The 27,294-nt window shown below is 50.1% G+C and overlaps 1 protein-coding gene across 1 annotated transcript in view; it reads left to right on the top strand.

Moving 5' to 3' along the window:
- Nucleotides 1-27,294, top strand: part of RNF123 (ring finger protein 123) — a gene marked incomplete at its 3' end in the record, with an annotated part of 34,802 nt that overhangs the window by 5,965 nt on the left and 1,543 nt on the right. The window contains exons 5-33 of the mRNA XM_010290767.1: nucleotides 107-161; nucleotides 493-578; nucleotides 1,346-1,432; nucleotides 1,847-1,914; nucleotides 2,804-2,929; nucleotides 3,659-3,773; nucleotides 4,596-4,700; nucleotides 4,828-4,953; nucleotides 5,604-5,696; nucleotides 5,891-5,964; nucleotides 6,435-6,552; nucleotides 7,011-7,110; nucleotides 7,581-7,642; nucleotides 7,732-7,803; nucleotides 8,497-8,617; nucleotides 9,431-9,532; nucleotides 10,742-10,848; nucleotides 11,384-11,582; nucleotides 12,207-12,352; nucleotides 12,550-12,633; nucleotides 13,282-13,389; nucleotides 16,153-16,330; nucleotides 17,380-17,454; nucleotides 17,855-17,942; nucleotides 18,203-18,290; nucleotides 18,416-18,500; nucleotides 25,973-26,112; nucleotides 26,311-26,499; nucleotides 27,273-27,294. The exon at nucleotides 27,273-27,294 is cut by the window's right edge and continues 87 nt beyond it. Of these exons, the coding sequence (XP_010289069.1) occupies nucleotides 107-161; nucleotides 493-578; nucleotides 1,346-1,432; nucleotides 1,847-1,914; nucleotides 2,804-2,929; nucleotides 3,659-3,773; nucleotides 4,596-4,700; nucleotides 4,828-4,953; nucleotides 5,604-5,696; nucleotides 5,891-5,964; nucleotides 6,435-6,552; nucleotides 7,011-7,110; nucleotides 7,581-7,642; nucleotides 7,732-7,803; nucleotides 8,497-8,617; nucleotides 9,431-9,532; nucleotides 10,742-10,848; nucleotides 11,384-11,582; nucleotides 12,207-12,352; nucleotides 12,550-12,633; nucleotides 13,282-13,389; nucleotides 16,153-16,330; nucleotides 17,380-17,454; nucleotides 17,855-17,942; nucleotides 18,203-18,290; nucleotides 18,416-18,500; nucleotides 25,973-26,112; nucleotides 26,311-26,499; nucleotides 27,273-27,294 (3,019 nt within the window). The remainder of the gene's footprint in view (nucleotides 1-106; nucleotides 162-492; nucleotides 579-1,345; nucleotides 1,433-1,846; nucleotides 1,915-2,803; nucleotides 2,930-3,658; nucleotides 3,774-4,595; nucleotides 4,701-4,827; nucleotides 4,954-5,603; nucleotides 5,697-5,890; nucleotides 5,965-6,434; nucleotides 6,553-7,010; nucleotides 7,111-7,580; nucleotides 7,643-7,731; nucleotides 7,804-8,496; nucleotides 8,618-9,430; nucleotides 9,533-10,741; nucleotides 10,849-11,383; nucleotides 11,583-12,206; nucleotides 12,353-12,549; nucleotides 12,634-13,281; nucleotides 13,390-16,152; nucleotides 16,331-17,379; nucleotides 17,455-17,854; nucleotides 17,943-18,202; nucleotides 18,291-18,415; nucleotides 18,501-25,972; nucleotides 26,113-26,310; nucleotides 26,500-27,272) is intronic.

The following is a 27,294-nucleotide window of genomic DNA, read 5'->3' on the forward strand; positions in this document are numbered from 1 at the left end:
TCTACATCTTGCTTTGGTTTTTGAGGACTAGGATGGAAGGAATGGGTAGGGCTGAGCAAAGCTGTCTTTTGTTTGACTTCAAAATATCTTTTGTTTGTTGGTCCAGGTGATTGGCCACAGTAACTTTGGGTCCATCAGGGCCACGACGTGCGTGTATAAAGGTAAGGAGATAAACCAGTGATGCTTTGAGAAAAGACCCTGGGAAGAGTGTATAGAGAGTTACACAACTAGAGGGCTCAGGAAATCTTGAATATGTTGCAGTTCCAGATCTTGAGCCCCCTCTTTCCCAGCTCATCCACTGGCTTTTCCGGGAAGTCAGAAGGATAGAGGATTGTGTGATGCCGGAGTGAAGAGGTGGGAGGGGAATGCTGGGGAAGTCCCGAAGCTCCTTTGTGTGCCACATTTATTTCTGTGGGAGCAGGTCAGGTTCTGCTTCTCTAACAATGACCCAGGCAGCAGGGATTTACTGTGTGGCATCTCTTTTTCTTTCAGGGAAATGGATTTATGAGGTGCTTATCTCCTCGCAGGGACTCATGCAGATTGGCTGGTGTACTCTCAACTGCAGATTTAATCAGGAGGTAGTATAACTGCTGCATGTGGCACAAGGCTGCTCCGTGTTCCTCCACTGCTTTTTACATCAGTGTGGAGCATCGCATTGGTGCTGTGCTTCTGTCCTGCTAGTGTTTTGTGCCCAGCACACACACTAAAAATACCAGGTCTGCTGTTCTAAAAATCTTTACTAAAGTCTCTGGTCTGTGTTCACAGAATGGTGCACAGTGTGAAAGCTCTGCACGCTGGGTGTGTTGCTGTTGTCTTGCTGCACATAACCACTGCTAAGTGTTGATTTTCAGGTGGCATCTTCTCCAGAGGGTGTGTGGGTCTGCAGTGCTGGCAGCCTATCTCTCGGGATGGCCTCAGCACCTGGTGTTATGGGGCTTTTTTGCCCAGGAGAGGCAAGCCCAGGCCAGCTCTTCTTGGGCAGCGAGTGGGATGTTTGATTCTGGGAAGGGATGTCAGCTGCAGAGTTTCACTAACTTGCCACTCTGCAACACATGAGAGGGGAGGTGACAGGCATCCTAGGGGGCTGCTTTGGCAGAATTTGGAAGTGTAGTATGCTAGTATTCTTATTCTGACCCCAAAATGAGTAGGGAATGGTGTATTTTTCTCAACCCAAGACCACAGGCCATTGGATTCATTTCTAGAATGAGGGCTTTTCCCAGATAGAGTGTGTGTGCTGTCAACTGCTCTCCGTGTATGTTGATCTCCCTCTTAAAAATACTCTTACAATGAGAGGGATCCCTGTGCTTGATCTGGTCTGAGTCTCCTCTTTCATACTTTGATGCAGGAAGGAGTTGGAGATACGCCAGATTCATATGCGTATGATGGAAACCGAGTACGCAAGTGGAACGTGACTACTACCAACTATGGCAAAGTGAGTAGCTGTCCTCCCAGGAACGGGATATACAGTAAGGAGAAGAAAGGAGGTGGCTCCTTCTGCTTCCTGGATTCTGCTGGGCCCTGTGAAATGCCTGACTGCCAGCATAGTGCTGCTGTTGGTCTCTGGAAGGCTCTGGTTCTCTGTAGCACATCAGAGGATTGATGCAGTGTTGGGGTAAATATAGGTTTGGTCCTACGCATGTTCCTAGTGCTGGAGGGGAAAAAAGATCCCAATCAGTGGCTTATGTGCAGCTTCCAGAAGTGTTGGAGAATGCTATGTGAGCTGCTGTGAGAAGGAACTCTCTCTTCTTCAACCCTGAATCACAAGGGATCGGCTGGGTTGCAGTCTTTCTTCTGTTGTGGGAACACCCTGGATATAAGTTTAACCTTTTCTCTCCCTTTCCTGCAGTCTTGGGCGGCAGGAGATATCGTCAGCTGTCTGATAGACCTTGATGAGGGCACCATTGCTTTCTGTTTGTAAGCATCTTTCCCAAATTCCCTGCTTTGTTGATGTCTGTGTGTAACATAAAGGTTTCCTCACTGCTCAGGTTGCTGAGCCCTATTTCTGCCCTCTCCCCTTTAAGTTCCTTGGTAGTTCCAGCCTTTGCTTTTCTTTGTGTTCAGAAACATCTGAAGGGGCTGTTGAGTCTCCTAAGTTCATGTGAGAAGCATTTGGCAGAAAGATGTTACACAGACTTTGTAGCTTGAAAGTTTGCTAGGATTTGGAGGGGAGGGAATCTCTCATGATTCTTAATACTACAGTTGGCTGGACGACACTGATTGCTGTTGTGGCTGGTGTTAGACGTTTGCTTGTCCTAGATTCACAAAGAGCTGTGGAAATGCTTATAAATCTCCAGCCTCCAACTCCTGTGCACAATGAGCAGAGGCCAGTCTGAATAAGAATTGTTCCCTGCTCCTAAACTACAGCTTGTGACAAGTCAGACGGAATTAAAAACTGTTAGATGCTCCGTGTCATCTTTTAGAGAAGAGTAGACTGAGAGAGCATTATCCTTCTATTTCCACCAACATCAAATGGATGAGGCCAAAAATGTCACCTGCCGTTAAAATGACCTGCTGATTAGTTATCTTGTCAGGATTTGGGTTGCCCTTGGAGCTGAATGGGCTCTGCATGTTGTGCAGACTCCAGTGCCTTCCTGTGCCATCATATGAAAATGGGAGTGCTGCTGTTACTCAGCAAAGCTGTGACGTTTGCATGTGTGTCAGTTTGAGAGTGACAGGAGGCATGGCTGACTGATGTGTCCATGTTGGCAAGTTGCTGGGAGGGGAACGCAGATACCTGGATTGCCCAGCTAACCTCAAAACCCTCCTACTGTGACTAAAATCCTGTGGCTTTTCCTTCTTTCAGGAATGGCATATCTCTGGGAACCGCTTTTGATAACATCACAAGGGGCGCTGGAATGGCTTATTTCCCTGCCATCAGCCTCTCATTCAAAGAGTCCGTTGCTTTTAACTTCGGAAGTCGTCCACTCCGATATCCTTTAGGTGTGGGGAGAGGAGGTCTGAAGGGAGAAGAGCCTGTCCTTAGACCATCTTTGGACGCTGTAGAATATACATAACTGACTGCAGTTCACTTTCTTCTGTTGGCACTTGTGCACAGAGCAAGGTCAAGAAGAGAAGAAACAGATAACCCCTCAGCTGGAGTAGAACTGCAGCGCACAGAATCATCAGTGCTGGTCCCCAACAGTTTCTGAAATGAGATTTGCTTTCAGCTCTGAAGCAACAGCTACTGCTGCAGCTGGGGGCTGCCTGTTCCCAGATCCTGCAAAGATCTCACTCTCTAGTTTTGGAAACCCTATTGTTGCTGTGCTGCCGAGCCTCTTGGCCACTGGTCTCTTCTACCTTCTAGCCACACAGGACCTCTGACATGGTTGGAGCATCACCTGCTGCTTTCCTGTGCGAATGCTGCAACCTGCAGCTCCTGTCAGAGCAGTCCTGGGTGTGCCTGTTGGTAGCTGTAGTGGAGGCTCCTGTCAGTCTTTCTGATGAGAGCAGCAGTGTGGTGTGAATACTTGCTGCTTGCAATATTGAGGAAGTGAGGATAAGAACTTGTGGGTTATCATCCATTTAGAAGGCACTGTGGTTTGAACTGTGACTGAGGCATGCGAGAGTATAAAGTAAAATAGAAAGAAAGTCTTTTCCTTGCACAAACAAAAGAAGTCCTGAAAGCATCAGATTGCATTTTACCTTAACCCTTGCCTACTTATCCAGTGGAAGGTTACCACCCCTTGCAAGATCCTCCTGTTGCAGACCTCGTGAAGGCTCGCAAGCTGTTAGGCTACCTGAAGAACGTAATCCATATCGGAATAGATGTGACGGTAGGCTAATGTCACTGGGTGGATCTGCGGTACACCGTGCTGGGAAATGTGCACTTCTCAGCACACGTTGGCGGCTCAGATGTTTCCATACACCTGAGAGTCTAATTGCTTGCGTGCTTTTGCATGGGGTATGCACATCTGTGGAGCTCTTTGGCTTGCAAAATGGGATTCGTGATAGCTCCAGGACTTAAGTTAAATCATACTGGGCTTTGTTATTCTCAATCCTATGAAGTTTTGTTCCCAGTATGCAAGAGGTGATGTTTGTCAGGGTCAGAACTTCTGGATTTGATTTTGCAGCCTTGAAAGAAGCTTGTTCAGATCCTAAACTTTTTACTGATGTCCTGATACAGTGCTGTGGTGAAATTCTGGCAGGTCTGCCCCGAGAACTGTTTTGACTGTGGCACTGTTTGCTAGAAACCATTTTTTTCTGCTAGGGTGAGAGATGATTTGTTTATGCCCAATGCACAGGGAACGCCCTCTACTGTGGTCTTGGCTTGAATGGAGGCCTGCTTTACTAGTTGACCTCCTCTGTAGGGATTCCTATTTACAGATTATCACGTACACTTGACCCTTTTGGAAAAACATTGTCAAGGTGCATGCATGTGGCTGATAGTAACTGACATCTGGACTGCACTACAGCTCTCCAGAGGCATGGGCCTGGCTGCTTTGCCATCCTAAACTCCCAAGTTCAAGGTTTTTACTGCGATCAGGCATGGGACAGCAAACAGCAGCTGCTCCAGGCCTCCGGTTCATTCAGTCGCTGGTGTATGGGTGGATTGGGCTGGATCCAAGCCGTGTGTTTTTCTGGGTTTGTCATTGCAGGAGGGGAAGCTGGTGGAGAAGGACACGTCCATGTGGCAGCTGCAGGGAGAACCCACAGTGTTGATTACACTAGCCCACATCTTCAATTATTTCTCTCCTCTCATGGTGAGTTTTGCCTGCCCATTGCAAGCTTCTGTAGGTGCCTGTTCTTGTGCTTACAAGGGGAGATAAAACAACTTTCACGGATAAGTGACTGCCTTTGAGGACTGTTGACCTGGCTCTCTGTCTGCAGTGCAAGGTGTACCTGGTGGAAGATGTGCTCATGACCTTCCTGTTGAGCATCCTGGAGCGAGGAGGCGCAGTGGAGGCCCATCCCCTTATTCAGCAGCTGCTGGATCTCATGTGGCTTCTTATGGAGGTGAGTCGCTAGGGTGCTACCTCCTCCCCAGGGATCACAGGGAGACCTGGGATCACAGGCAGCCTGTTCCAATGCTTGACAACCCTTTCGGTGAAGACATTTTTCCTAATATCCAATCTAAACCTCCCCTAGCGCAACTTGAGGCCATTTCCTCTTTTCCTATTGCTCGTTACTTGGGAGAAGACCAAACCCACCTCGCTACAACCTCCTTCCAGGTAGTTGTAGAGGGTGACAAGGTCTCCCCTCAGCCTCCTCTTCTCCAGGCTTTGTGCTGCTTTCATCATCTGTTCTTCAGTCCTGCCGCCCATACTATTTCTGATACAAATAGTAGCTTTTCCTTCTGCTAAAGGAACTGATGATGTTGAGTTCCTACTTCCTACTTCTGGGAACATCAAATTCATCATTAAGAAATTAGTTGGTCTCTTGGATGTTGTTAATGCTTACGTGGAGGTCTTAAATGCCGCCATGTGCCCCAAGAGATCAATCATAGCGTGCAGGACTATGAGAGTCAGATGGAAAAACACTGTGGGTTCAGAGCACCTTCTTTTTCAGTTCAGAAGTGAATTCTTCATTCCAAGGCCACACTCTGGGAACTATAGCTGTTGCTGACTCCATGCTGTTTCTATTCAATGTGTTTCTTATTTTCTCAGGAGTATGAAGTGCACGAGTGCCTCAAGCAGCTACTGATGTCCCTGCTGCGGGCTTACAGGTTCTCCCCCATCATCCCAGACCTGGGATTACAGGTGAGTTGCACTTCTGAATCCGCAGGAATCTGTGACTAGCCAGCTTCTGTTATGTCCCCTTGTCCAAAGGTACACAATGTTTTGGATTTTGCAGTTGTTTGATCCAGAGATAGCAGTTCTGTAACACTGTACCTATTAAAGAGTGATATCCTCTGCTGCAGATGGAGTCACTTTTGCTTCTCCTGTTTCCCTAGATTCACTACCTCCGGCTCACCATTGCAGTCTTGAAGCATGAGAAATCCAGGAAATATCTACTCAGCAATGTTCTGTATCCTTTGTGCCTCCTCTAGTCTCAGTTTTCCCTGCCCCAAATAATGCAGCCAAGGAGACTGCAAGGATCTGCAGGTCCTGGGAGGCAGGAGCCACCCTATCTTTGAGAGCTCGTTTCTAATTTCTCAGGTCTCTGTCTACCTGACACCAGTCACTATGAAGTCCTGCTTTGAAGAGGGGGAGCAGTGCCATAGGTCACATCCTACTAACACACAGGACTTCATTGCTGCCTGCCTGACCTCTCTAATGTCCCTAGAGCAAAAAGACTTTCAGAGCAGTCCGACTACCATGCTAGCATTTGGGCAGCTGCTCTTATAACTGTGTGGGGCTTGTCCCAAGAGAAAGGGGCTCTGGATCTTGCGGAGCTTTTAGTGGTTGTTTGGAAAGGAGTCTCTCACTACAACTCTGGAAACATGTCCTGCACCTTCTCCTGACATAGCTTCTGTGCTTGCTTTAACTTGGCCGCAGCTTTGATGTGCTCCGTTCGGTTGTGTTCTTCTACATTAAGAGCCCGCTGCGTGTGGAGGAGGCTGGTTTGCAGGAGCTCATTCCCACCACGTGGTGGCCAAACCGCTTCACCAAGGAGGTGAGTAAGGGCACATCCACTAAGGAGACAAGAAATGTTGTGGCCTGCTGTCCCCATCATTTTCTGGCTGAGGAAATTGGATGGCCCATGTTTCCAGCTGCGTTAGCACTGGTGGACCCTGCAGAGCTGTATGAGAGCCGTAGCCTCTCCATTGCTTTGTCATCTTTATTGTCCCCATAGAGGGGACGTTTGGGGTGTGTTGCTCAGGACAGGAGAGTGGGACAGTTTTCTGTGGCAACAGATTTAGAGGGGAACTTCACAGTGTCTGAGGACTTACAGGTTGACATATGTGTCCTCAGAAGATCTCCTGCCCTTACGTGTTACAAAGCCAGGGAAGGTGTGCTGCCAGCTGCAGTCACATACTTGCATGTTGTTTCAGGGGGTTTCTGCTCTCCCTATGGCAAGACATTTTCCCCATGTGGTGATCTCCTACTAATCAGTGCCTGTCCCCCAACCAGGGCAAGGAGAGTAAGGAGGTGAAGGAGGAGAGTGCTGAGGAGAGACTGAGGCGGCGGGCATATGAAAGAGGCTGCCAGCGGCTCAAGAAACGCATTGAAGGTCTGTGAGGAAGGAGAGGAATTTCCAAGATGCCATACCTTTTATGCAGCCAGGGGGACCAACCGTTGAGCTGTTTCCAAATCTCCTTCACAACCTGGAGTCTGGCTGCGTTCCTCTCAGGACAGGCTGTGCTGCAGAGGCCGGGGCCAGTTATGTCATTATTTGGTGGAGGGGTATGAGTGCTGGGACCCCACTACACAGACCTGCAGCATCCCACCATGGGACACAAGCAAACCAAAATTCCCCTTTAGGGGCATCGTTTATCAGCTGTGGATGAATGTATTGCTAGGTGGCAGAGGAGAAAATCCTCACAGTCATGGGATTAGCATTCTGCTAGCACTGGTTCTCCCTTGGCCCCCTCTGCCGAGGAGGTAGCCTTTCTCGTGGGGACAGGGTACAGCAGTTGGGGTTTATATGGGTAGTTGCTCTCCAGTGCTAGTTTTCTGATGGCAGACCTGTCCCCATTTTAGTGGTGGAAGGTCTCCAGGTTCAGATTCTGAAGCTGCTGCTGAACAACAAGGACAGAGGAGGGGTAAGTGCTCTGTGGATCTTCTGCTAGAGTATCTCCACATCACAGGACTTGTAAGGTATAGGTTTACCACCTGCTTTTCCTCCTGCCAGGGGGAAGCCTCCAGATACATCTTCCTAAACAAATTCCGCAAGTTTCTTCAGGAGAACGCTAGCAACAGAGGGGTAAGTCAAAGGGCCAACCTTCCCTCAAGCCTCAGCCGGAGAGCTCTCTGGCAGCTTCTGGCTGGGAGCTCTTGCCCTTTTGACTGGGCTGCTCCCAGCAGTTCATCAGTTGAGGTCTAGATGCAGCAGGGAGTGGGAAGGAGAGAGAAGATCGGAGGCTAGAAACCAGCAGATTATCCAAGTCCTGTGCAGTGATTTATGGGAAAGCAGTCCTTGGGAACAGCCTTGGGTGGGAGCTGAATGTCCACCTAAAACTCCTTGGGGAGCATGGCTGTGGAGTGCTCTGCCACAACTGGCCTGCTGGCTTTGGCATCCTCTTCACTGCTTGGGTGGGGACTGTTCTTCTGGCCCTGGATCAGGCTGTTGGCCTGCAGCTTTGGGAGAAAGGCATCCGCTGTTGTAGAAAACCCCTTCTTCACCTGCATCTCTGTATTCATGATCAGCCCCATTTTTCATGATAGAGCATGTGGTATCCATCCTCTGTGTCAGACCAGCTTGTTGTTTCAGTGCCCAGGACTTTCTAGAGGTGGAAACCACTGCCTGCCATCAGGCCTGGGCTCTCTCCCAGTGCTGACAGCTAGAGGTGCTAGCAAGGCTGAGAACACAAAAGTTTCTGCCTGCCTCATGTGGCCACTGGGACTAAGATGCACTTTCACGCCTGCCCTGGTGGCTGAACTCTCATTCTTGCCCTAGAACTTGACTGTGTTGTGCCCGCCAGAGTACATGGTGTGCTTCCTACACCGGCTTATCGCCACCCTGCGTTTCTTCTGGGATGGCCACAAGGCAAAGACCCCTGCTGCACTGAGTAGTGAAGGTAAGGCCTGGAGGAGAAGCTTTGAAGGCATTTATGTGGTTAGGGCAATGTTTGCCTCTTGGCAGTGCTCTCCAAGATGCTGAAAATTCTGTGTTTCTCCTGGGTGCTTGAGCCTTCTGCCATCTTGTGTCTGTAGTTCCCAGTCACACTGGGAAATTCCTGTGTGCAGATCTATTCCAGTTAACATCCAGACCTGAGACTTGCAAAGGAGCATCTGTACTGTTTGCTGGTTCCCACTGTATGCTTTGCAGCGGAGTCCAGTATTGATTATGAGTCTGTAGGAGGGTATCTCAGTGATCCCACAGTCAAAAGTTTAGGGGAAGATATTTGTCTGTTTTCATGGTTCCCAGACCAAGTCAGTGCCAGTTGCTTTCCCACCCTCAAACCCCACCTTGCCTGTCCTGCCACAGTCTGCTTGGTACTCGCTTTTCTTTAGGCTAACCCTTTCTCAAAACTCAGTAAGTGCTTTACGGATCCCTGTGGGACTAAGTGATAGAGCTGGAGTAGCCAGGTGCAGAGCTGCCGAATTTTCTGGTGATCCAGTTGCCCCCAGTGACTGTGGCTGGGAGGGAGGAAGTGCTGGGAGGCTTGCTGTTGATGGCCACAGTTGCTTCTGTTTCTGCGTGGATCTCATGCTTTCTTCATTGTGGAAATCACCTCTGCCTTAATGGCTTGTGCTTTTATGACAACAAAAATTGTCACTAAGTGTGGGTCCAGGCAGGGCCCTGGTGTCTGTCTTAGGAGGGCTTATATGTCTGCGTGGGTCCTGTGCACAGGACTCGTGGAAAAAACAAATCTCCTTCTCTGCTTTAGAGGCGTATGTCCCTCCTCAACTCTTCTATAATGGGAAGGTGGATTATTTTGACCTTCAGCGACTCGGAGGTCTCCTGTCTCATCTCAAGAAGACTCTGAAAGGTAAGTGCTCTCATTTCCAATACGTGCATCCAGGTCCTGGCTGGAGTTCACCCAAGAGACATCCCAGGGAGGAAGCTACGGGTAATAAATTATGATTGAATTTAAGGAGAGGAGACTTAAATTTTAACGAGGTGCAAGTTACCCTTACACCCTTCGTCTCTCATTGGTGCATCCTTTAAGCTAGCAGTTTACTCTTTTATATCCCTGAATGGGGCCTGTGGCTGGTGGAGGGAAGGGGCTAGTCTGGGAACACACTCTGGTGTGGTGCTCTTGCACTTCAGCTGAGGGCTGGGAGGTGTCAAAGCGCTGACCATCAGCCTGGCTCTGCTAGGTGTGAAGGGTGCCCAGGATTTCCTTGTTGTACCACTCCGGGCAAGCAATAGCAGCCCTGTGCATCTGCTGCAGCTCTGTTTGTCTGCAGCACGCTGCTCTGGTAACAGACTTTCAAAGCCTCCCTTTTGGAAAGGTTAGAAACCTTTTGCCATTCCATCAGACTTGGTTTGTCTCTGGTTTCTGGTTAATGTGGCACTTGCCTTTGGCTCAGATCTCTCTTCTGCTTCCCCAGTGTGTTTGCAAGATTAGGACCATTTTTCCTATCTCAAGTTGATCCCTGGCTGTTCAAATTTAGGTTACTTAACTTGAGAACCATGTAATCTCCTCTGGTCTCTTACCAAGGCTGCCTTGGCCAGCTTTGAAGACAGGGCTATGGACTAGAGGACACATTGGTCAGGCTTTGTACAGCATAGCTGTCAGTCCAGCCTTCCTTTGGGCTGAGAATGGTTTCTGGTGTGAGTCTTGGAGGGGACCTGCAGTCAACTTTGGGATGTATCATGGGACAGCATTGAAGAGCTGGATGCTTAACAAATGGTCTCAGGCCCTGACTTTCCTTCCCTGCATTAGTCCAGTTTGGCCCTGGCAGTTGTCTCCTGGTTCCTCAGTTACTCTGTCTGTTACTGGTAGAACCAGGAACAAAAATGGGTCCTGTGTGAGCCGCACCCTTCGGTGCTTGGTCTCTGCTGTGTTAGCAAGGGCAGACCTATTGCACTTAAGAAAGCTGGGGAGAAAGTGAGCTTGTTCTGATGCAGCATCCAACTTTGCTGGCTGCTTCTCTACTGCTGAGAAGCAGGGAAGAGGATGAGCCTAAGGCTGCCTCGTGGGAAGCAAAGGGTGACTCCTGCGTTCACAGCTGCTTTGGTGTGCTCTGTGCAGATGACCTGGCCGCAAAAGCCAATGTCCTGATCGACCCTGCGGAGCTGCAGGCAGTGACTATGGACGATCTCGATGAAGATGAGGAATCAGCAACATCAGCAGCACAGGTGAGCCATGTACTGTTATTCACCTGCGGGGGCCCTGGTGCTAGGGCAGCAAGCTCGGCCTCTGGCTAGAAAAGCTTTGCTTTAGAGGAAGGTAGTGTCTGGGCCAAGACTGTAACCAGACCATGGGCAAACAGTCTGCGCTTGCATGAGGGTCAGTGGAGATCAGCAAGGTCCTGGATGCACCAAGTTTGAGCAGCAAAATTTTCTTTGCTCTGCTCTCTCACTATCCCCTGATCTGAATATGCCCCCTCCCCTCCATGGCAGCTCTTGGTGCTTGCATTTAAAAGGCTCCAAGGCAACTGCAGACAGAGCGGCTTCTTTCTGTGCAGATCTGCTGCTTGTACCTGGCATGTGACCTTAGAGGAAGGAATATCCATTTGCTAACTAGGCACTGGTGGCCCAGCCATGATAGGAAAGGGTATCTGCTCACCTTCCAGTGGCCACTACGCATCTAGACCAATGTCTTCACAGGGACAAGGAAGGAATAGTGGGCAGCCGAACAGTTAGAACAGTTTCTCCCTTAATTTCTTTCCAGTCTCAGCGTCCCTCTGCCACCCTGGCCATTGGTGGGGCTCTTGCTAGACCTGGCTGGCTCAGCTCCCCCACCCTGGGCCGTGCCAACCGGTTCCTCAGCACAGCAGCTGTCAGCCTGATGAACCCACGGCGGCCTCTTGGCACCCTGGAGAAGATCAAAGTGCGCACGCTAAGTGTGGAGCAGCGGACAGAAGAGGACAGTGAGTACTTCTGCTGTGTGCTAGTGTGGCCCAGGTGGTCCCTGGGAGAATGGCATCTTCCAGCTCCCAGCACTCTCAAGAGGAATGCAATCTGTTTACTGTCAGCATTGCTTCTTCCCATTCCTGGGTCATGCTGACACCCACAAGTCCACAATTAACCACTTTGACATTCTGAACATGACATGGTGATGCTGCTACTCTCTGCTTGTAAGAAGATGCTGCCTTGGTTCCTGCAAGTGCAGTGAGGCTTTGCAGGGAGGTAGTTTGAAGGCAGCTGTAGCCATACTTGCTCTGAACACAGACCAGCCGGAGGATGACATGTGCGGTAGCAGCACCGTTGCTCTTGGGGCAGGCCAGGCACGTCTCTGAAGCGTGTACAGGGCTTGAGGAAGTGGGACTTGCATGGCCTGTGTCTGAACCGATCTGGCAGGCCAGCCTGGTGCAGGCAGTGAGATGAGAATGGTGTGTTAGTGTATCTAGTGAATCACAAGGGCTGGGAAGGAGCACTGTGTTATAGAGGAACAGCAGGGCTTTGGCTTCGGCTTCAGAGGGGTGCAGGTAGAAGTTGAGTTGCCAAAATGCCTTACTGAGAACTTATCTCCTGTCTTGGGGATCCATTTGCAGTTGAAGGCAGCCATGGAAATGAGGGTCTCTTACTGGGCAGACCCCCAGAGGAGCCAGACCAGCCCATCACAGAGAACTCCCTCCTTGAAGTCCTGGATGGGATAGTGATGATGTACAACCTCAGTGTCCACCAGCAGCTTGGGAAGGTAAGTGGCATGTGCTATGCAGAAATCCATTTCCCCAACTTCCATGCTTTTACACTGACTCTGTTTTCTGCTTATTTAGTGACTGTGTGCCCTTTCTTTCTCCTTCTAACCCCCATGGGGGATCTGGTTGCATGCTTATGTATCTAGGGAAAAAGAATAGCCTCATTTATTATTGTTGGAATCTGCTTGTTTTTCAGATGGTTGGTGTGTCAGATGATGTGAATGAATATGCCATGGCACTGAAAGACACAGAGGAAAAAATCAGCCGCTGCCCAAAGAGGGTAAGTGTCTCTGGACTCCCAGCTTCTTTCTCTGGTAGAGCCTCAGTATCTGGCAAAAAGGATGAAGCACAGTGGGTGATTTCCAGCCTTTGGGCGGCCCATGTCTTGGATGGGGCAGTAACCCATGCCTGGAGCTGGCAGCCACGTTTCATACTGTGCCAACCCATTGTACCACTGCCGCAAGGAACAGAGGGACTGAAGCAACTGCTTCGGCTTCTCCCGGGCAAGCTGTGGCAGCTTGCAAACCTCCCTGTGCTGCAGACACCTCGGAGCCGGACTCCCAGGGTGGGGACCCTCCAGTGCTGGACTTGGGACACATCTGTCCTATTCCAGCTGCCGGAGAATGAGTGTATCTGATGATGCATTTAAAAAGTATCCCTGACCCTAAGCAGCTGACCCTAAGCTGCTGCCCACACTGGACCAGCATCTGTATCAGGCCTTGTGGGCTGCAGCTGAGACCAATAAGCGTGCTTTATAGGACTGCTTCCCTCTCCCTCCGCAAAAAGGCTGCTGACCCCTTTCTCTCCTGTCAATACTCCTTAGCTAGCCCCAAGGTGGTATTTGCTTTTCCATTGTTTGTCCAGCTCTGAAAAAGGATGCTATACATGGCAGTGACATCTGCCCTCACATCTCTGCACTCTTTTTCAGAGGAGAGACATCCACGAGGAACTGCTGAAGAGCCAAAAGGTCTTCTCCGAGAAGCTCAATCACCTAAGCCGACGCCTCGCCTGGATAAATGTCACCATTTATTCAAAGGTGGGCAGAAGCATAATGTGAGCAGCCCAGAGGAGACCAAGCCTCTGTATCTGTGCTGTTCAGCTCACATATCACAGGTGGTGTTTTCCCTGGTGTTGGAGCAATGCTGATGATCTGCGGGCCTTATTTTTCCCTTGCTGTGCATCAGAGACTCCTTCCTAGGTCCAGGGTCCCTCTTGTCCCAGGCTTGATCCCGTAATGTTTGTTAGGACACAGCCCAGCCTGTTCTGAGCTGTGTGTGGTGCTGTAGGCTTTCCCTTGGGGCATCAGGCCTCTGCACCGCAGACAGAAGGGTGCTGATCAAAGGGAGATTCAGTTCTCAGGGCATGGCTAGAGGGTAGAGGCCACTGTGAACCATTTCCCTGAGCTGTGTGTCACAGCAGGGGTCTCGCTAGGGCTGGTTTTCCTGAAATCTGCAGGATCCACTCCTAGGTTTTTTTGTTCCCATATAGAGAGAGCGCATTCTGCATTTAGTAACACAGTGACTTTTTTCTGCATTCACCATTTTCCAGGAGAATGTCTCTGGTCTGTTTTCTTAAGCGCAGTTTGTGCTGTTACGCCCTGCAGATCTCCTCTTCCTGTCTTCCCTTGCACATTGCTGTGCCCCATCTGTGTTTGTAACATTTTTGTGCTGGCAAAGACGACACATTTCCTTGAACATGCAGAGGCAGCAGGGTCTCTACACATGTCCCAGGATGGAAACAGGGAGGGGAAGAGTGGTAGTTCCTATGAATGCATCTGACAGAGCTGCAGTGGCAGATTCTGACTCACGCACTCTTTGCTTGTCCCCTCCTTCACTCCCAGAGCAGGATTGCAAGGCACAGTGCTGTGCTGCAGAAGCTCTCCAGCTGCATTAGCATAGCCCATGCTTGCCAGAAAATAAACGTTTCCTCCCGGGCAGCTCTTGAAAGGCTGGGGGGCATTACCAGTGTGCATTTGCAGGGATCACTGCAACGGCCCGTGCAGAAACACTATTCGTGTCTCTAGATGATCTATTGTCATATTAAACGCAGGTGCCCGCCTCCCATCAGGATTGTGGTGTCACCTTTCTGGATGAATCAGCAGCATCTGGGAGTGAAGGTTACAGCCTTGTGCTCCTGCCTTGGTCTGTTTGGCTGGCAGGGAGAGCAGGTCACTAGCTGGCTCGGGCTGTGAAATGTGCCCCACGAACCCAGCGAGCCTGCACTGGAGAGGAATGTGGCTGCACGGAGTAGCTTGTCCGTACTGCCTGTACCTTCAGGGCTCCGTCTCACAGCCATCACGGGTCCCTGCTGTTTCCCAATAGAGACACTCACCCAGTGGGTTCCTGCATCCCTGGGACTTGTGTGCAATGGAGGGACACATCTGTATGAGTGCTACAGGCACTGCTGATGCTGATGGCGGGGAAAGAGACTGGTCCTGTCTAGAGGTGGACTCCTGCTCTGTGCTGAGGTGTCAGAGCATGGGAGAGGCTGCTCCTTCCTCAGGGGAGTTAGTCACTAGTTCATTCTGAGCTGAGAGATTCAAGGTTAGACGAAAGGGAGCACTACAGCTTAAAAACACTCTTAGTTTTAAAGTAGATAATCCCGCCTTCAAAACATCCCTGTGGGAAGACCATTTCAGCTTATTTTATTACAACGTTGTATTTATCCATCACATTGTAGGTAATCACATCTTTGCATCCTCTTGGCATAGGCTTTCTTCTAGCTTGGCAATACCTGAGATGACATTTTGAGGTTATCGAGTCTTAGTAAAACCAAATGCAGCATTCTTTACCTTAGTGTTGTCTGCACAATTGCTTCTTAATCTGAAAGCAACAGCTGAGCTGAGATAGGTGTCAGTGTTGAGATAAAGATGTCTTTTAGTTAATGCAGTTGATTTACGGTAGTTCAATCCAATTTACAGAACAAACTCATGTAAATCTCCCAAAGATGGTAGTGACACACTTTAGAAAAGCCACTAGGCAAATGGAATCACTTATCTGCACATGTGATTTTATTTCTGTTTTAATTGGAAGTGTAATCCTCCTCCATCTTTTTTTAATGAAAATTGCTATTGCTTTTGACATTTCTTAGCATCGTAGGATATGAAATAATATTTCCTCTTTTTATGGCTTTGTCAGTGCTGATTTTTATAGCTTAAAGTTATGTAGACGCCCTTAAATTTCCTGGTTCTAATTTAGGACCCCCTGAGTTTTGCTTAGAGAAGCAAGAGGACGATGTTCCTCAGGATAGTAAATCTGGTTGAATGTCTGGCATGGAATCCAAAAGGCTGTGGCTGTCTATTTGCAAAGATCTGAGCTGGTATGAGCTTTCAGCCTATTCTCATTTAATTCCTACGAAGGACCAGTTTCTTTCCAGCAGATGTATGCTGGGCTTGCTAGTGCCTGCCTTCCTCCAGCCAGTGTACTTGGAATAAAAACTAGTGTGTCTTTTTTGTGATCAGGCCTGCGTGGTCAGATATGCCCTACCAAGGGGTAGTTCTCAGAAGGTTTCAAGGCTCAGTGAGACAAAGCCACAAGTTGATCTGATGTCACGTTGGTGATGGTCATGCTCTGAGCTTGAGGTTGTTGTAGAGATCTCTGATTGTTCCTTCCTCGTGATACTTCTGTGGCTCTATGAAAAGACTGAATGGCACAGATTTGGTTAACAAACTTAGAGCAGTGGTCTGAGGAACATCTCGGACACGGAGATGTTTCTGAGGTCTAAACATGGTGCTGACTGTTATGTCTGTCCAAAGAGAAGCTGGACAAAACTGAATGAGGATTGTGTTCTCTCTGGCCAGGAGAAGATGCAGGACATATATTGGCTGCTGCGAGTGTGCATCCGCACCATCGAGCATGGAGACAGGACAGGCTCACTTTTTGCTTTCATGCCAGAGTTCTACCTCAGCGTGGCTATGAACAGCTACAGTGCACTCAAGAACTACTTCAGCCCTGTAAACAGTATGGAGGAGCTTCCAGGTAAGGGGATGGGGAGGCTTTGCTAATTCTGGCCTGATAAAGAATGAAGCAAGCCACATCCTTATGGTGAAGTAGTGGTAGTTGGGCACCATCCCTTGTGTATCCTTTCCTGGTTGTGATGTGGTGCACCAGTATATTGTCTGTGTGCTGTGGGGTAGGTGCTGAGAGCTGTTCCTTGAGTAGGTACCCACTGGTGAGCCGTGGGTGTTGGTGACCTTAGGCAGGGAGCCCATGCCTTGCCCGAAGCTGTCGCAGCGTTGGTTGTAGTGAAAAATCACTGGCAGCTGTGGATTTTGTTTCCAAGGAGGCACCAGGAATGGGCTGGGATGCTGGAAGATGTGAGTGCCTTGGTAATGCATGCCACTGCCTCCTGGTCTTTGAGTGGGGGAAAACGTGCTGTGGGTGCAGGAATTGGGGCTGCTTTCGAATCCCCCTGGGATTTGGATATGTTCCTATGGAGATGACCACCCACTTGATGCCAAGGATCTGTGTTTAGGTGGATTCCCTCTGTGCACGTTCTGTGCTTTTCCTAACTAAGTGATCGCAGCGAGCTCTTGGCAAATTGTTCTGTGCTTTCCAGAGCCTGCGAAGGTAAGAAGAGCTTCTGTTCCCACCAACAAGACGTAGCTAAAGTGTTCATATCCATTAAGTGGGGGCTGTGCCTGCTGTTCAGGGACCAGCAGAATTAAGTGGTAGCAGATTTCTTCAGGGCCTGCAGGCTGGACATGGCTTTTCTGTGTAGATCTAGGGTGTTACTTGTGTTGCTCAGCTTCTTCTGCACTAGGCATCTTCCCCTTGCTGTCCGACTCAGTTGTGTGGTTTTATCTTTCTCTGCATAACTGCTTTAGACTCTGCAGACTGAGGTGAGAGGCTCCGTTGGAGACAAATGTGCTTTCCCAGCTGTCTGTTTTGATGGCTAGACAAAACTGCAAAGTTAGCTGTAGCAGAAATGAATCCCGTGGCCTGTGCCATGTCCGTGGGAATGCTGGAACCACAGGGCTGCCCATCAGGCCATTGGTGTGACCCCTGCTCCCTCCGTCTCTTTGCAGGCTATGAAGAGACCCTGATGCGCCTCGCTGCTATCCTGGCCAAGCATTTTGCTGACTCAAGGATTGTGGGCACGGGTAAAGTTGCACTCCTCTGCTTTGGGGTGATAATATTGCAGGTCTGGCCAGTCCCACTGCTGATGGCTCACCAGATTTCTGTGAGTCTGCTGAATCTGTTAAGTGCTTTATGCCTCCACATACAAAGAGAGGGTGGGCACTGCACTTGTCCAGTGTGTCCTGCTTATTCCAGGGTAAGATACATGACCTAGGGTACTCTTTTGAGAGTACATCCCAACTACTTGCCTGTCAATTCTGGGCTTACTTCTTTTCCTGAGCATAGGCATGCTCTCCCCCTCAGCTGGGACAGTGACCATCTGTAATTGTGGGTTGGTCCCTCCTTGCCTCTGATGCTCAGGTGCTCCCTGGCACTTTGCATGTCCTTGGGTGCCTGGGCTAGCCCCTTCTCATTCCTCCACAGACATCCGGGACTCCCTGATGCAGGCGTTGGCCAGCTACGTCTGCTACCCCCACTCGCTGCGTGCTGTAGAGAGGATCCCAGAAGAGCAGTAAGTACTGCCCTGCCTGTTCCTGGGGAGCTGTGGCAGAGCTGGGGTGGGGGCAAGGTTAGGTGGGGGAGCCAGTGGGCTGCCAAGCACCACCAAGGGTCCAGGAGCTGCAGCAGGATGCTGGAGTTCATTTGGGGAGCCTCCTGTCACCATTATACCAGTGACTTTGCTCTGTCCTAGCTCCATGGGTTCTACCTGGTTCCTATTTAATCCCCTGTCCCCAAACCCTTTGTGTCTGACCTATGCCTTCCATCTGGCAGACGGATCTCCATGATGAAGAACCTCCTGGCTCCCTATGAGCAGCGGCCCTGGGCACAAACCAACTGGATCCTTGTCAGGCTGTGGCGGGTGAGTGTCCTGTGTCCCTGCTCCTCTCAACATCTGGGGCTGGTTGGACATGGCATTTCACTTTCACAGCAGCAAAATCCAACTGTTTTCCAACCTCTGAGATCCTTCCTTATCTCTTTTACCAGGGCTGTGGCTTTGGGTACAGATACACACGGCTCCCACACCTGCTGAAAACCAAGCCTGAAGATGCCAGCCTCCCCAGTCTGCAGAGTGAGTGGGGCAGGGGATTGGCACTCAGGATTATGATGTGTGGTGAGGGAGGACTGGCCTCTTCCCTAGCAGCCATCTCTGCCATGGGCCAGGCCAGCTGGTGAGATGGCTGCTGAAGTAGGGGGATCCTGGGTAAATATCTGGGGCTGATCTTTGCAGCTGGCATTTCCTTTCCTGGACACCCCCAGTCTCTGCACTGGCTGGTCACTCGTTTTGCGTGCTGGTTGGTGGTTTAGATCCGTCATGAGGAGGGGTTCAGCCCTTTAAAGGAGAGGTGAGAGACCCTCACCGGAGCTTTACTCCAAAATGTAAGCCTGGGAGAAGGCTCTCTGGTGTCCACAGTGAGCAGCTGCTGTGGGGAAGAGTTGGCGAGTATGCCAAGCAGTAGTTACTCTGTGAGAGGGAGCAGGTACTTGAGGAGGCAGGGCACTGGACAAGTTTGCAAGCAGGGAGTCTTTTAATCAGGCATCTCAGAGCCTGGCAGAGCCTGTCTTGCCTTTGGCACGGCAGTTTGGTTCTCAGCACTGTTGCCAAACTGAGGGGTTCCTCGGCTCTGTTGCAGCTGAGAAAGACGGGGGGAAGAGAAGGTACCTTTCCTGAGCTGAAGGACATGTCCCCAGCTTCACCTTTGCAGGGTCTGGGCCTGTCTGGATACATTCCTGACCCACCTCTGCTGTGGAAAAGGCTTTGTGCCAGACGTTGCTCGTGGAGAACTGTCCAAGGATGGGGGACAGAGGGTGCTGCAGCCTGACATGGGCAGACGGCATGTGGAGGTGCGCGCTAATCCCCGTCTGGTGGGGAGAGCTGCCTGTCTCTGTTTTAACAGCACTCTTGTTCTCTTTCTCTCTCCTGCCCGTGGGTGCCCAGGGGATCTCTCTGTTGCTAGTTTCCAGAGTAAGTTTGTTGTGTGATCCTCTCTTGTCTGGTGAAGTAGCTTTAGAAAGCTCCCTCCTTCCCCTCTTCTGTCTAGAGAGACCCTTCTTTGCGGGGCAGAGGGCTTCACACAATGATCGCTTTTCTCAGTTATCTCCCGGGGAGATGCCAGGGGGACTGGTGCCCACATGGCAGTCTCAGAGGCTGCATCACGGACCCACTCTTCCACCTGCTTTATCAGGGTTACCTCTGGGGCCAGAGCCCTGCCGCAGCCCCTCTCATCCTTGGAGGATGATAGGGAAGCCCTGGTACGCATGCAGGAGGGACTTCATGACTGTCCCCTCACTCTCCTACCACACAAGCAAACCCTCACGTGCCTGCCACTAGTGCTGTGGGGTGGTGACCGAGCTCCCCCCATCCTGGGGAGCTCTGGGGCAGAAGCAGAGTTCCTCAGCTTTCGAGGCCTCTCTCCATCCATCTCTGGGTGGCTCCACACAGTCTGAACCCGGAGTAGGCTGGGCTGGTTACTGGGGACTTGCTCCTGGGATTGCTATTTTAAGGCGCAACCAAATCAATAATGAATGCTCATTTAATTGAAGAGGGACATGGGATTCAGAGGTGTCCTTGAGATGCTGCCCGAGGAAGGAGGAGGAGATGACTCCCCTGCCTTCCCACCCATCGGTCTTCACCTTGTTGCAATTTGAGCGTTGGCAGGGTCAATGGGACAAACTGATGAGCTAAAGGAAATCCCTGTTTGCCTGGGTCTGCTTCTGCAGGCCAGTCTGAAGGGAGCTTGGGCAAATGCCTCTTCTCTGGTGCTCCAGCCTTGTCCTGTTTTGGGGATGCTTCCTTGGAGGACTCTGCACAGGTGGCAAAGGTATGCTGGTGCTGCCTCACAATATCCACGAAGCACGCAGAGCGCTGACCACCTGGTCTCCTGTGCTGTGATTTGCCTGTGCTCACTGATGGTGAGCAACAAGATGGCTGCTTGGGTTAGCCCAAGGAGGGGGAGAAGCTCAGAAAGGCTATGTGTGTTCCTGCCTGCTCCCTGAGTTGTTCCTTAGCCCCGCTGGCACCAAACAGCTCTCATGCAGGCAGGGTTCTGCCTCCAGTTTGGCTCCTGAGAGCAGACAGAGGCTTTTTTCAGAGGTGGGGGCAGTTCTGGTCGGTGGATACTGTAGGAACTCGTTTTGCTTTCATCACAGCTCGTAGGCAAAGCTGGGTGTTGTTACGGCACGCACATGGTGAGCAGCAGCAGTGGCCTTGTGCCAGGCCCAGCCTGCCTTGCTTTTACCAAGCTGCAGGGTGGCTTCAGGTTGCAGCATAGGGCTCCTCTGCCCCAGGCCTTCTGCCCACACATCTATCAAGCAGTGGATGGTAGGTGGATGCAACTATGAGATCATCTAGCTGAGCTGTTGTGCAGTGTGGGCCAGAGAATTCGCCCACGTCCCCCTCCCGAGTCCAGCAAATTGCCTAAGAGGTCTTTCACAAGGAAATCCTGTCTCGATCTGACAACACCAAAAGCATCAGCTGGTGGCTATTGAACTGTCCAAGCCCTTCTGAGGTGGTTCCTCGCCGATGGGAATATACCTAACGTCATCTTATGTCTTCTGCTGCTGCTGCTGCTGCTCTGCATTTCTCTGCTGGGTTAATCTCTGTGCATTACAACATTTTATTCTTCAAAAGTGCTTGTGTACCAGGGTAAACTCACTTCTTGGTCCTTTTTAATGGTGAAAAGAAAGTGCAGCCTCTGTATCTTATTCAGGAAGGGGTTTTGTTTTTCTGTGAGTCCCTGTGTTCACCCTTCCCATGTTTCTAGGAGCCCCAGAGGTGCCAGTGTCATGCTGGCTAGAATGCCTCCTTCATTTGCTGGTCATGGAGCCCAAACTTGCATTAGCCTTTTTGCCAGTGCTTTGCTTTGGAGGCATGCATGAGTCCCAGGCACACACTGGGGCGTCCTGATACCTTGCACTTGACCCTATTGATATCCCATTGCCTGAATGCCACTTGCTTTCCTTTTGCATCACCCTGCAACGTTCCCTTCGGTCCTTTCTAAATACATCTTTGAACGGATGTAGTTTACTAGTGATGTGGGTCACTGCATCCCCAGCTTACCTTTTTCACTGCTGTTCCATTAGTCTGAGAGCCACAGCCATTGAGCAGCAGCTGTTTCGCATTTATATCTGGATCCTTTTGAAAACTGGGATTACAATTGGGTGGAACTACTTTGCTTCTGAATCTGGTCCATTTTGGGCTCTCCTCTGTGTTCCCAGCTCTACTGTAAAAGCTACAGCATCCAGAGCCCCGCCTTGGGCTGCTGACCAAGAAGTCTCACAAATAGCCCTGTTATAAATCTCCCTGGGTCATTAGCAAACTATAAAGTACATAATTATCTTCCTGTGATGAAAGTACGTGACCCTGCTTCTTTACAATTATCTAGTAGGAGCACTTATTGAAGGCTTCCACTTTGTCTGCTTTATTAATTTTTAACTCTATCTATTAATGGGCCTCTGCTACTGTTAGACTTTCTCCCATTACTACTTTTTTTAATAATGCTGTTAGAATTTTTTCCTATAGTTGAAGAAACTTTGTATATAGCCAGGTTAGTCGTCGATGTTTCTTTAATTTCTTCTCCTTCTATTACCCCTTTTTCCTTTTTTTTTTTTCATCCACCACTAGCTATGTTTGATTATGTTCGCTTTGCCTTTTATATTTTAACTTACGTTGTTCATAGACTCATAGAATCATTTAGGTTGGAAAAGACCCTTAAGAGCATCGAGCCCAACTGCAGTTTGGACTGTCATCCTGGTCTCAGTGAAGCTTGCTCTCTGTAACACTGGGGCTGCCTAATAATCTTCTTAAAGAACTCTCTGTTTTTATTCATTATTTTCCCCCCACCTAGATTTTTGTGGGTTTTTTTCTCTATTTTGCTTATATTTTTGTGGGGAAGTTTCTGTTGTGGAAGCATCAGATATATCTATAACCGCTTGGGGCCATGGTCTGTTGCCCACATTAAATGTATTGAAGTCATAATTTCTGGCCTTGGAAAACCACCGATTTCTGTTCCAATGACTGATCTTTATCTGTCATAATGAAGGCTAAGCCAAGACTGAGTGGCTTTTGTATTAGGGAGTTACAAGTTTTAGAAACACTAATGACATATTATTGCCAGGATCAAGAAATTAACCACATCAGTGAGTATCCACAGCCTCCCTATGAAATGACGTCCCTGTCTGCAATGGCACACATAAGGGCTGTGTCATTACCCAGGAGGGCAGTGGTAACCAAGATGTGAGGGAGGTGGGTGGAAATGCCTCAGCAAAGGTGAACTTCTTGAAAATGAAGATGAACACAGCACCAGGGCTAGGTTTCTGGGTACCACTAATGATTGCCCCATGGAGAACATCATCTGGGAACTCATGCAAGGGACAAAGCGGCTCTTGCTGTATTCCAGGGCTGGGTCCTTACGTTGCTTTCAAAGAGTAGCAGTGATCGTAGCATCTTTAGATTCAGAATCTTCTTGGGAGCAACAAAAGCCAAGGAAGTCCACTGTTTCCTGGTGTTAGCTTAAAACCTTGAAAAAACTACATAACTGTGAAGAAGTTTGACAAGAGGCATCACTTTTTAATGCTTTTATAGACTGGCACAGTCTTTGCCAGCAGCAAGGAAAGCATTAAGAACCTAGAGTTGGAGATCTGGAGCAAATTCACACCACTTATTGGAAAAAGACCATGAGGAAATAGTCATTGGCTAAAAATCAGAATAAAGCAAGTTATTACAAGCATGAGAGCATCCTTCAAAAAGCCAAAGCTGCCTTCAAATGAGAGAGACGTTGGCTGAGTAATTCATGTTGGGATCTGTCCTGACTTGAAATGTTGGTAAAAGAGGCTTTGGCAACAGACTAGCAGGACAACCCGCAGAGCTCAGCCCCAAGGAGTGGTGATCCTCACCTAGAACTGCTTCGGTGCTCGAAGGCTGGCAGGGGGCTAATAAGTCCGCAGTTTTAATAAAAAGCACTTTTCAACTGTTGAGGGGAGGCTGGGGAAAAGAAGACACAAAAAATTAACCCTACAAAAGGACCTTCCAGTTCTGAATGACTGGGAGAGAATGTACATGGAATTTAGCATCGCCAGAGGTAGAGTGGTGAACATGAAGGGAAAATGTGATTAAAAATCAGAGGGCTGTGAGCTGAGCATAACCCTTAGAGACAAGATTGCAGGGTGGGCTCCCTGGGACCTGTCTATGCATCCTTCTGAGAAAAAAGCCACAGTATTTCAGGTGTGAGCTCCCCAGGGCCAAGCAGAGGGGTGGCACCTTCCTTCGATCTGCTGAGCACATCCTCCTGCCATCACCCATCTCTTAGTTGTAGCAAAAGCCCTCACCTGTGCCCTGTTCAAGCTGATACCCTACACAACACCTTTATGGGATGGTGCCCAGACTGCTGTTTCCCAGCCAGGACTAATACTGGGGGTCATTCTTCCCCGGATGCAGAATTTTCTCCGTCTTACGAATATGATCAGGTTTTTTGTCCTCAAGTTTCTCAGGGTGCCTCTAGTATATTGGACAAATCCCCTTGTTTAGTGTCATCTGCAAATTTGGTGAGGGTGTCCTGTGCCCCATCGTCTGTCACTGACAGAGAAGACACCAAGGTGGGCTCCCGTGTTGACTCCTGGGCTTCTTCATTTGCGCCTTGCGACCAGCAAGTTCCAGAGGATCTTGAACTGTAATTCTTACAAAAGGGTTATCCTTGAAATGTCATCCTATTGCAATCTTTTGGAAAACAGCAGCTTGATGCCCAGTCAAAGGAACAAGTTACACAACAGCAATTATGAGGAAAGGAAAACGGAACAAAACCAAACCACATTATGCCTTTGTGCACATTTGCCACGCGCTTGCGGTTTGGATGCTGTGTGTGCTTCTGATTCCACTTTTCCAAAGAAGATCTGGGAGAACCAGCAAGGCTCAGGACAGGATGGTGAAGGGGACAAAGATGTGACGGTTTCTGTATGGGAAACTGCACAGGCTGGAGGTGTTCCCATTCAAAACACTATCGTAAAGGTCTGAAATCATGGCTAGCTGGAGGAATTGGCTGGAGAGCAGCATGTGTCTTGTCTCTCCCACCAGAAGGAGGGGGCTACAAAAAATAAATATCATCAAATAAAGCCAGTAGGAGCCAAGCAGACATCTACCTTCTTCCCGCTGCACACAACTGAGCTGCGAAATGTTGCTTCAGGACATGTTCAATGCTGAAGGCTTACACAGTTTCAGGGGAACGCTGGGCAAGAAGTGCACTGAGGATCACTAAATACATAAAAAGGACGTCTGGCTTGGGCAGTCCCCAAGCCATGTGTAGCTAAGGGCTGGGAAAGTACTTGCGGGTGGGAGTAGGACATCAAAGACGATTGTTGTGATGAAATCCCTCCCAAAGATGTGCTTTTAGGCAGGATCAAAGCTAGGATGCTGGCCTGCCCGGAGTGATTATGCACTGTGAGACATCAGAGCGTGTCCTCCATAACAACAGAAGCTCATTGCGCTTGCTAGTGGGTATTTACAGAATAATTTATCCCGTTCGCATTTGAGCTGACAATCTCCTGCCATCCCTCCCTGGCTTTGCTAATCCCAGCTAGCAATGTGCCTGTAGTTAATGCCCTGCTTCTCAATCCCTTGGGATGTGAGGGAGGTCACCCTGTGTTTCCTTTGCCCATGCTGGCCTTCCGAGCAGGCTGCCACCCCAAAGACCTTCTGCAGTCACAGCACGCCTTGTTCCTCTGGGCACCACAGTGCCAGTGCTGCCAGAGTTTCTACCTGCACTTACTTACTAAACAGCTTCTAGCAGAGTGAGAAGTAGTTGGATGATTTTTTTTTTTTTCTTATACTTGGTAAATCTGTTCAAGTTTCTTTCTCCAAGCCCTGAATTTTAGTCTGTGGTTCGAACTCTGGTATCCTTCCCAGTGAGAAGCATCCGTCCTATTTTTGTCCCCCCTCCTTTCCCTGCCTGTCCATGGGGACCGGTGCCCCACGGGGACCGGTGCCCCACGCAGCCCTGACTTTGTGTTTCCCTGCTGCTGGGTATGACTCCACCTTGATAGCGAAAAAGCCCAGAGGTAAGATGCCACGTACCGTGGCGGTGTGTCTGTGTCGGGGCTCAACCTGGCCAGGCAGCGTGGGCAGCCCTGCCTGCCTGAGCCTGCCGAGGGCAGAGCCCAGGCCCAGCTCCACGCAGAAGCTTCTCGGGAGTGGGATTTGCCAGGTACATTCCCCCTCGGACATGGGCAGGCAGGCAGAGCCACGTGAGGCCAGGGGTGGCTGTGCTGGCTCCTGGCAGCTGCTGCCACGCTGCTATCGGGAGCGGTTAATGCTGAGCTGACTGCGGGCCTCTGCAGAGCCGAGCGGGAGGGATGCTGAGCTGCAGGGCAGCGCTCCCATGCATGTGGGCAGCAGCGAGCACACAGGGCTCTTCCCTGCTTAATTCAGGCTGGCATTTCAAAAAAGGGCTTGGAGGCACCACAGGCAAGATCTCTGCTTATAACATAGTCCTCGCCCCCCACCCATGGCCGCTCCACGACCAGGCCACTGAAGCTGTCGCTGTCTGGTTTCAGAGCCGTGTCCCTCCACCTTGCTGCAGCGGCACATGGCAGACCTGCTCCGCAGTGACCGCGACCTGGCCCCCAGCTTCCTCAACAGCGTCCTCAACCAGCTGAACTGGGCTTTCTCCGAGTTCATCGGCATGATTCAGGAGGTGAGTGCGCCTCCCGGGGCTGCGGGGTCCAGCACTCGACGCGTTCCCATGTCCTGCACACAACGAGGTTCAAGACATGACTGTTGGGGTTGGGAGTGCAGTGGTTCCTTGGCATGCATGGGAGCTGAGCTGGGCTGGGGGTCACGGCCCTCCTTTTGGGAAGGGGTACCTTGTTGAGCTGTCTCTTTTGCTTGGCAGATCCAGCAGGCAGCAGAACGCTTGGAGAGGAACTTTGTGGACAGCCGCCAGCTGAAGGTGTGTGCCACCTGCTTTGACCTGTCGGTGAGCTTGCTCAGGGTGCTGGAAATGACTGTCACACTGGCGCCGGAGATCTTTCTCGACTGGAATCGCCCATCGTCAGAGCTGCTGCTTCGGAGGCTTGCCCAGGTATCATCCTTCAGCAGGGTGTGAAGAAGCGTCTTCCGAAGGGGCATGGAGGACCCTCTGCCCTCTCTCCAGATGTGCTATGAAGCGGGGGCTTCTGCTGCAAATGCTGTAGTACTTAAAGCTGCTATGGCAAACCCAGCTGCTGCAGAACAAGTGGTGCTCCCTAAAATCGCTATATATCAACTGCTCCCCTCCTTTGCAACTATTCTGGCCACAGCTGATTTCTGCCTCTACCAGGAGGGAGGATGACAGCCCCTTAATTCTTCCCTCAGAGGGGCTATGGCCAGTTTCTTCTACCCAGTAAATGCTGAATGCTCCTGTGACAAGCAGTGCTGTGAAATCCGGAGAGGAGGTCTGATACATCTTAGCCAGAGCTGTAAAGAGTATAGCTGTCTTTACAGGGAACATGCCCCAGTGTTTGGACAGGCATCTCGGTCCTTTGTCCCTCAGTCCTAGACTATGATACCAAATGTCTCCACTTCCCTGCCAGGGTGACCAGGATAGCCCCATTCCAGTAAATTAGTTTCTTGACCTCAGACTGACTCTTTCCTGGGAGGTTTGGGTCTGGTACAACCACTGTGGTGTGGTGCCACCTCCCTCTGCGCCAGGGCCAAGCTAGGACTGTGCTGCGACCCTCCCTCTGTGCATCCATCATCTCCCAGGCAATGAGCCTGAGCTATAAGGACATGCTGCCCCAAAGCATGCCCTTTGGATGCTGCTCACAGGAAAGCCCATCCAGAAAATACAAACTCTCTCTGCTTTTCCCCAAACAGCTCTTGTACCAGGTGCGGAACC

The sequence above is a fragment of the Phaethon lepturus genome, unplaced genomic scaffold, assembly GCF_000687285.1.
Source record: "Phaethon lepturus isolate BGI_N335 unplaced genomic scaffold, ASM68728v1 scaffold9057, whole genome shotgun sequence".
Classification (NCBI taxonomy): Eukaryota; Metazoa; Chordata; class Aves; order Phaethontiformes; family Phaethontidae; genus Phaethon; species Phaethon lepturus.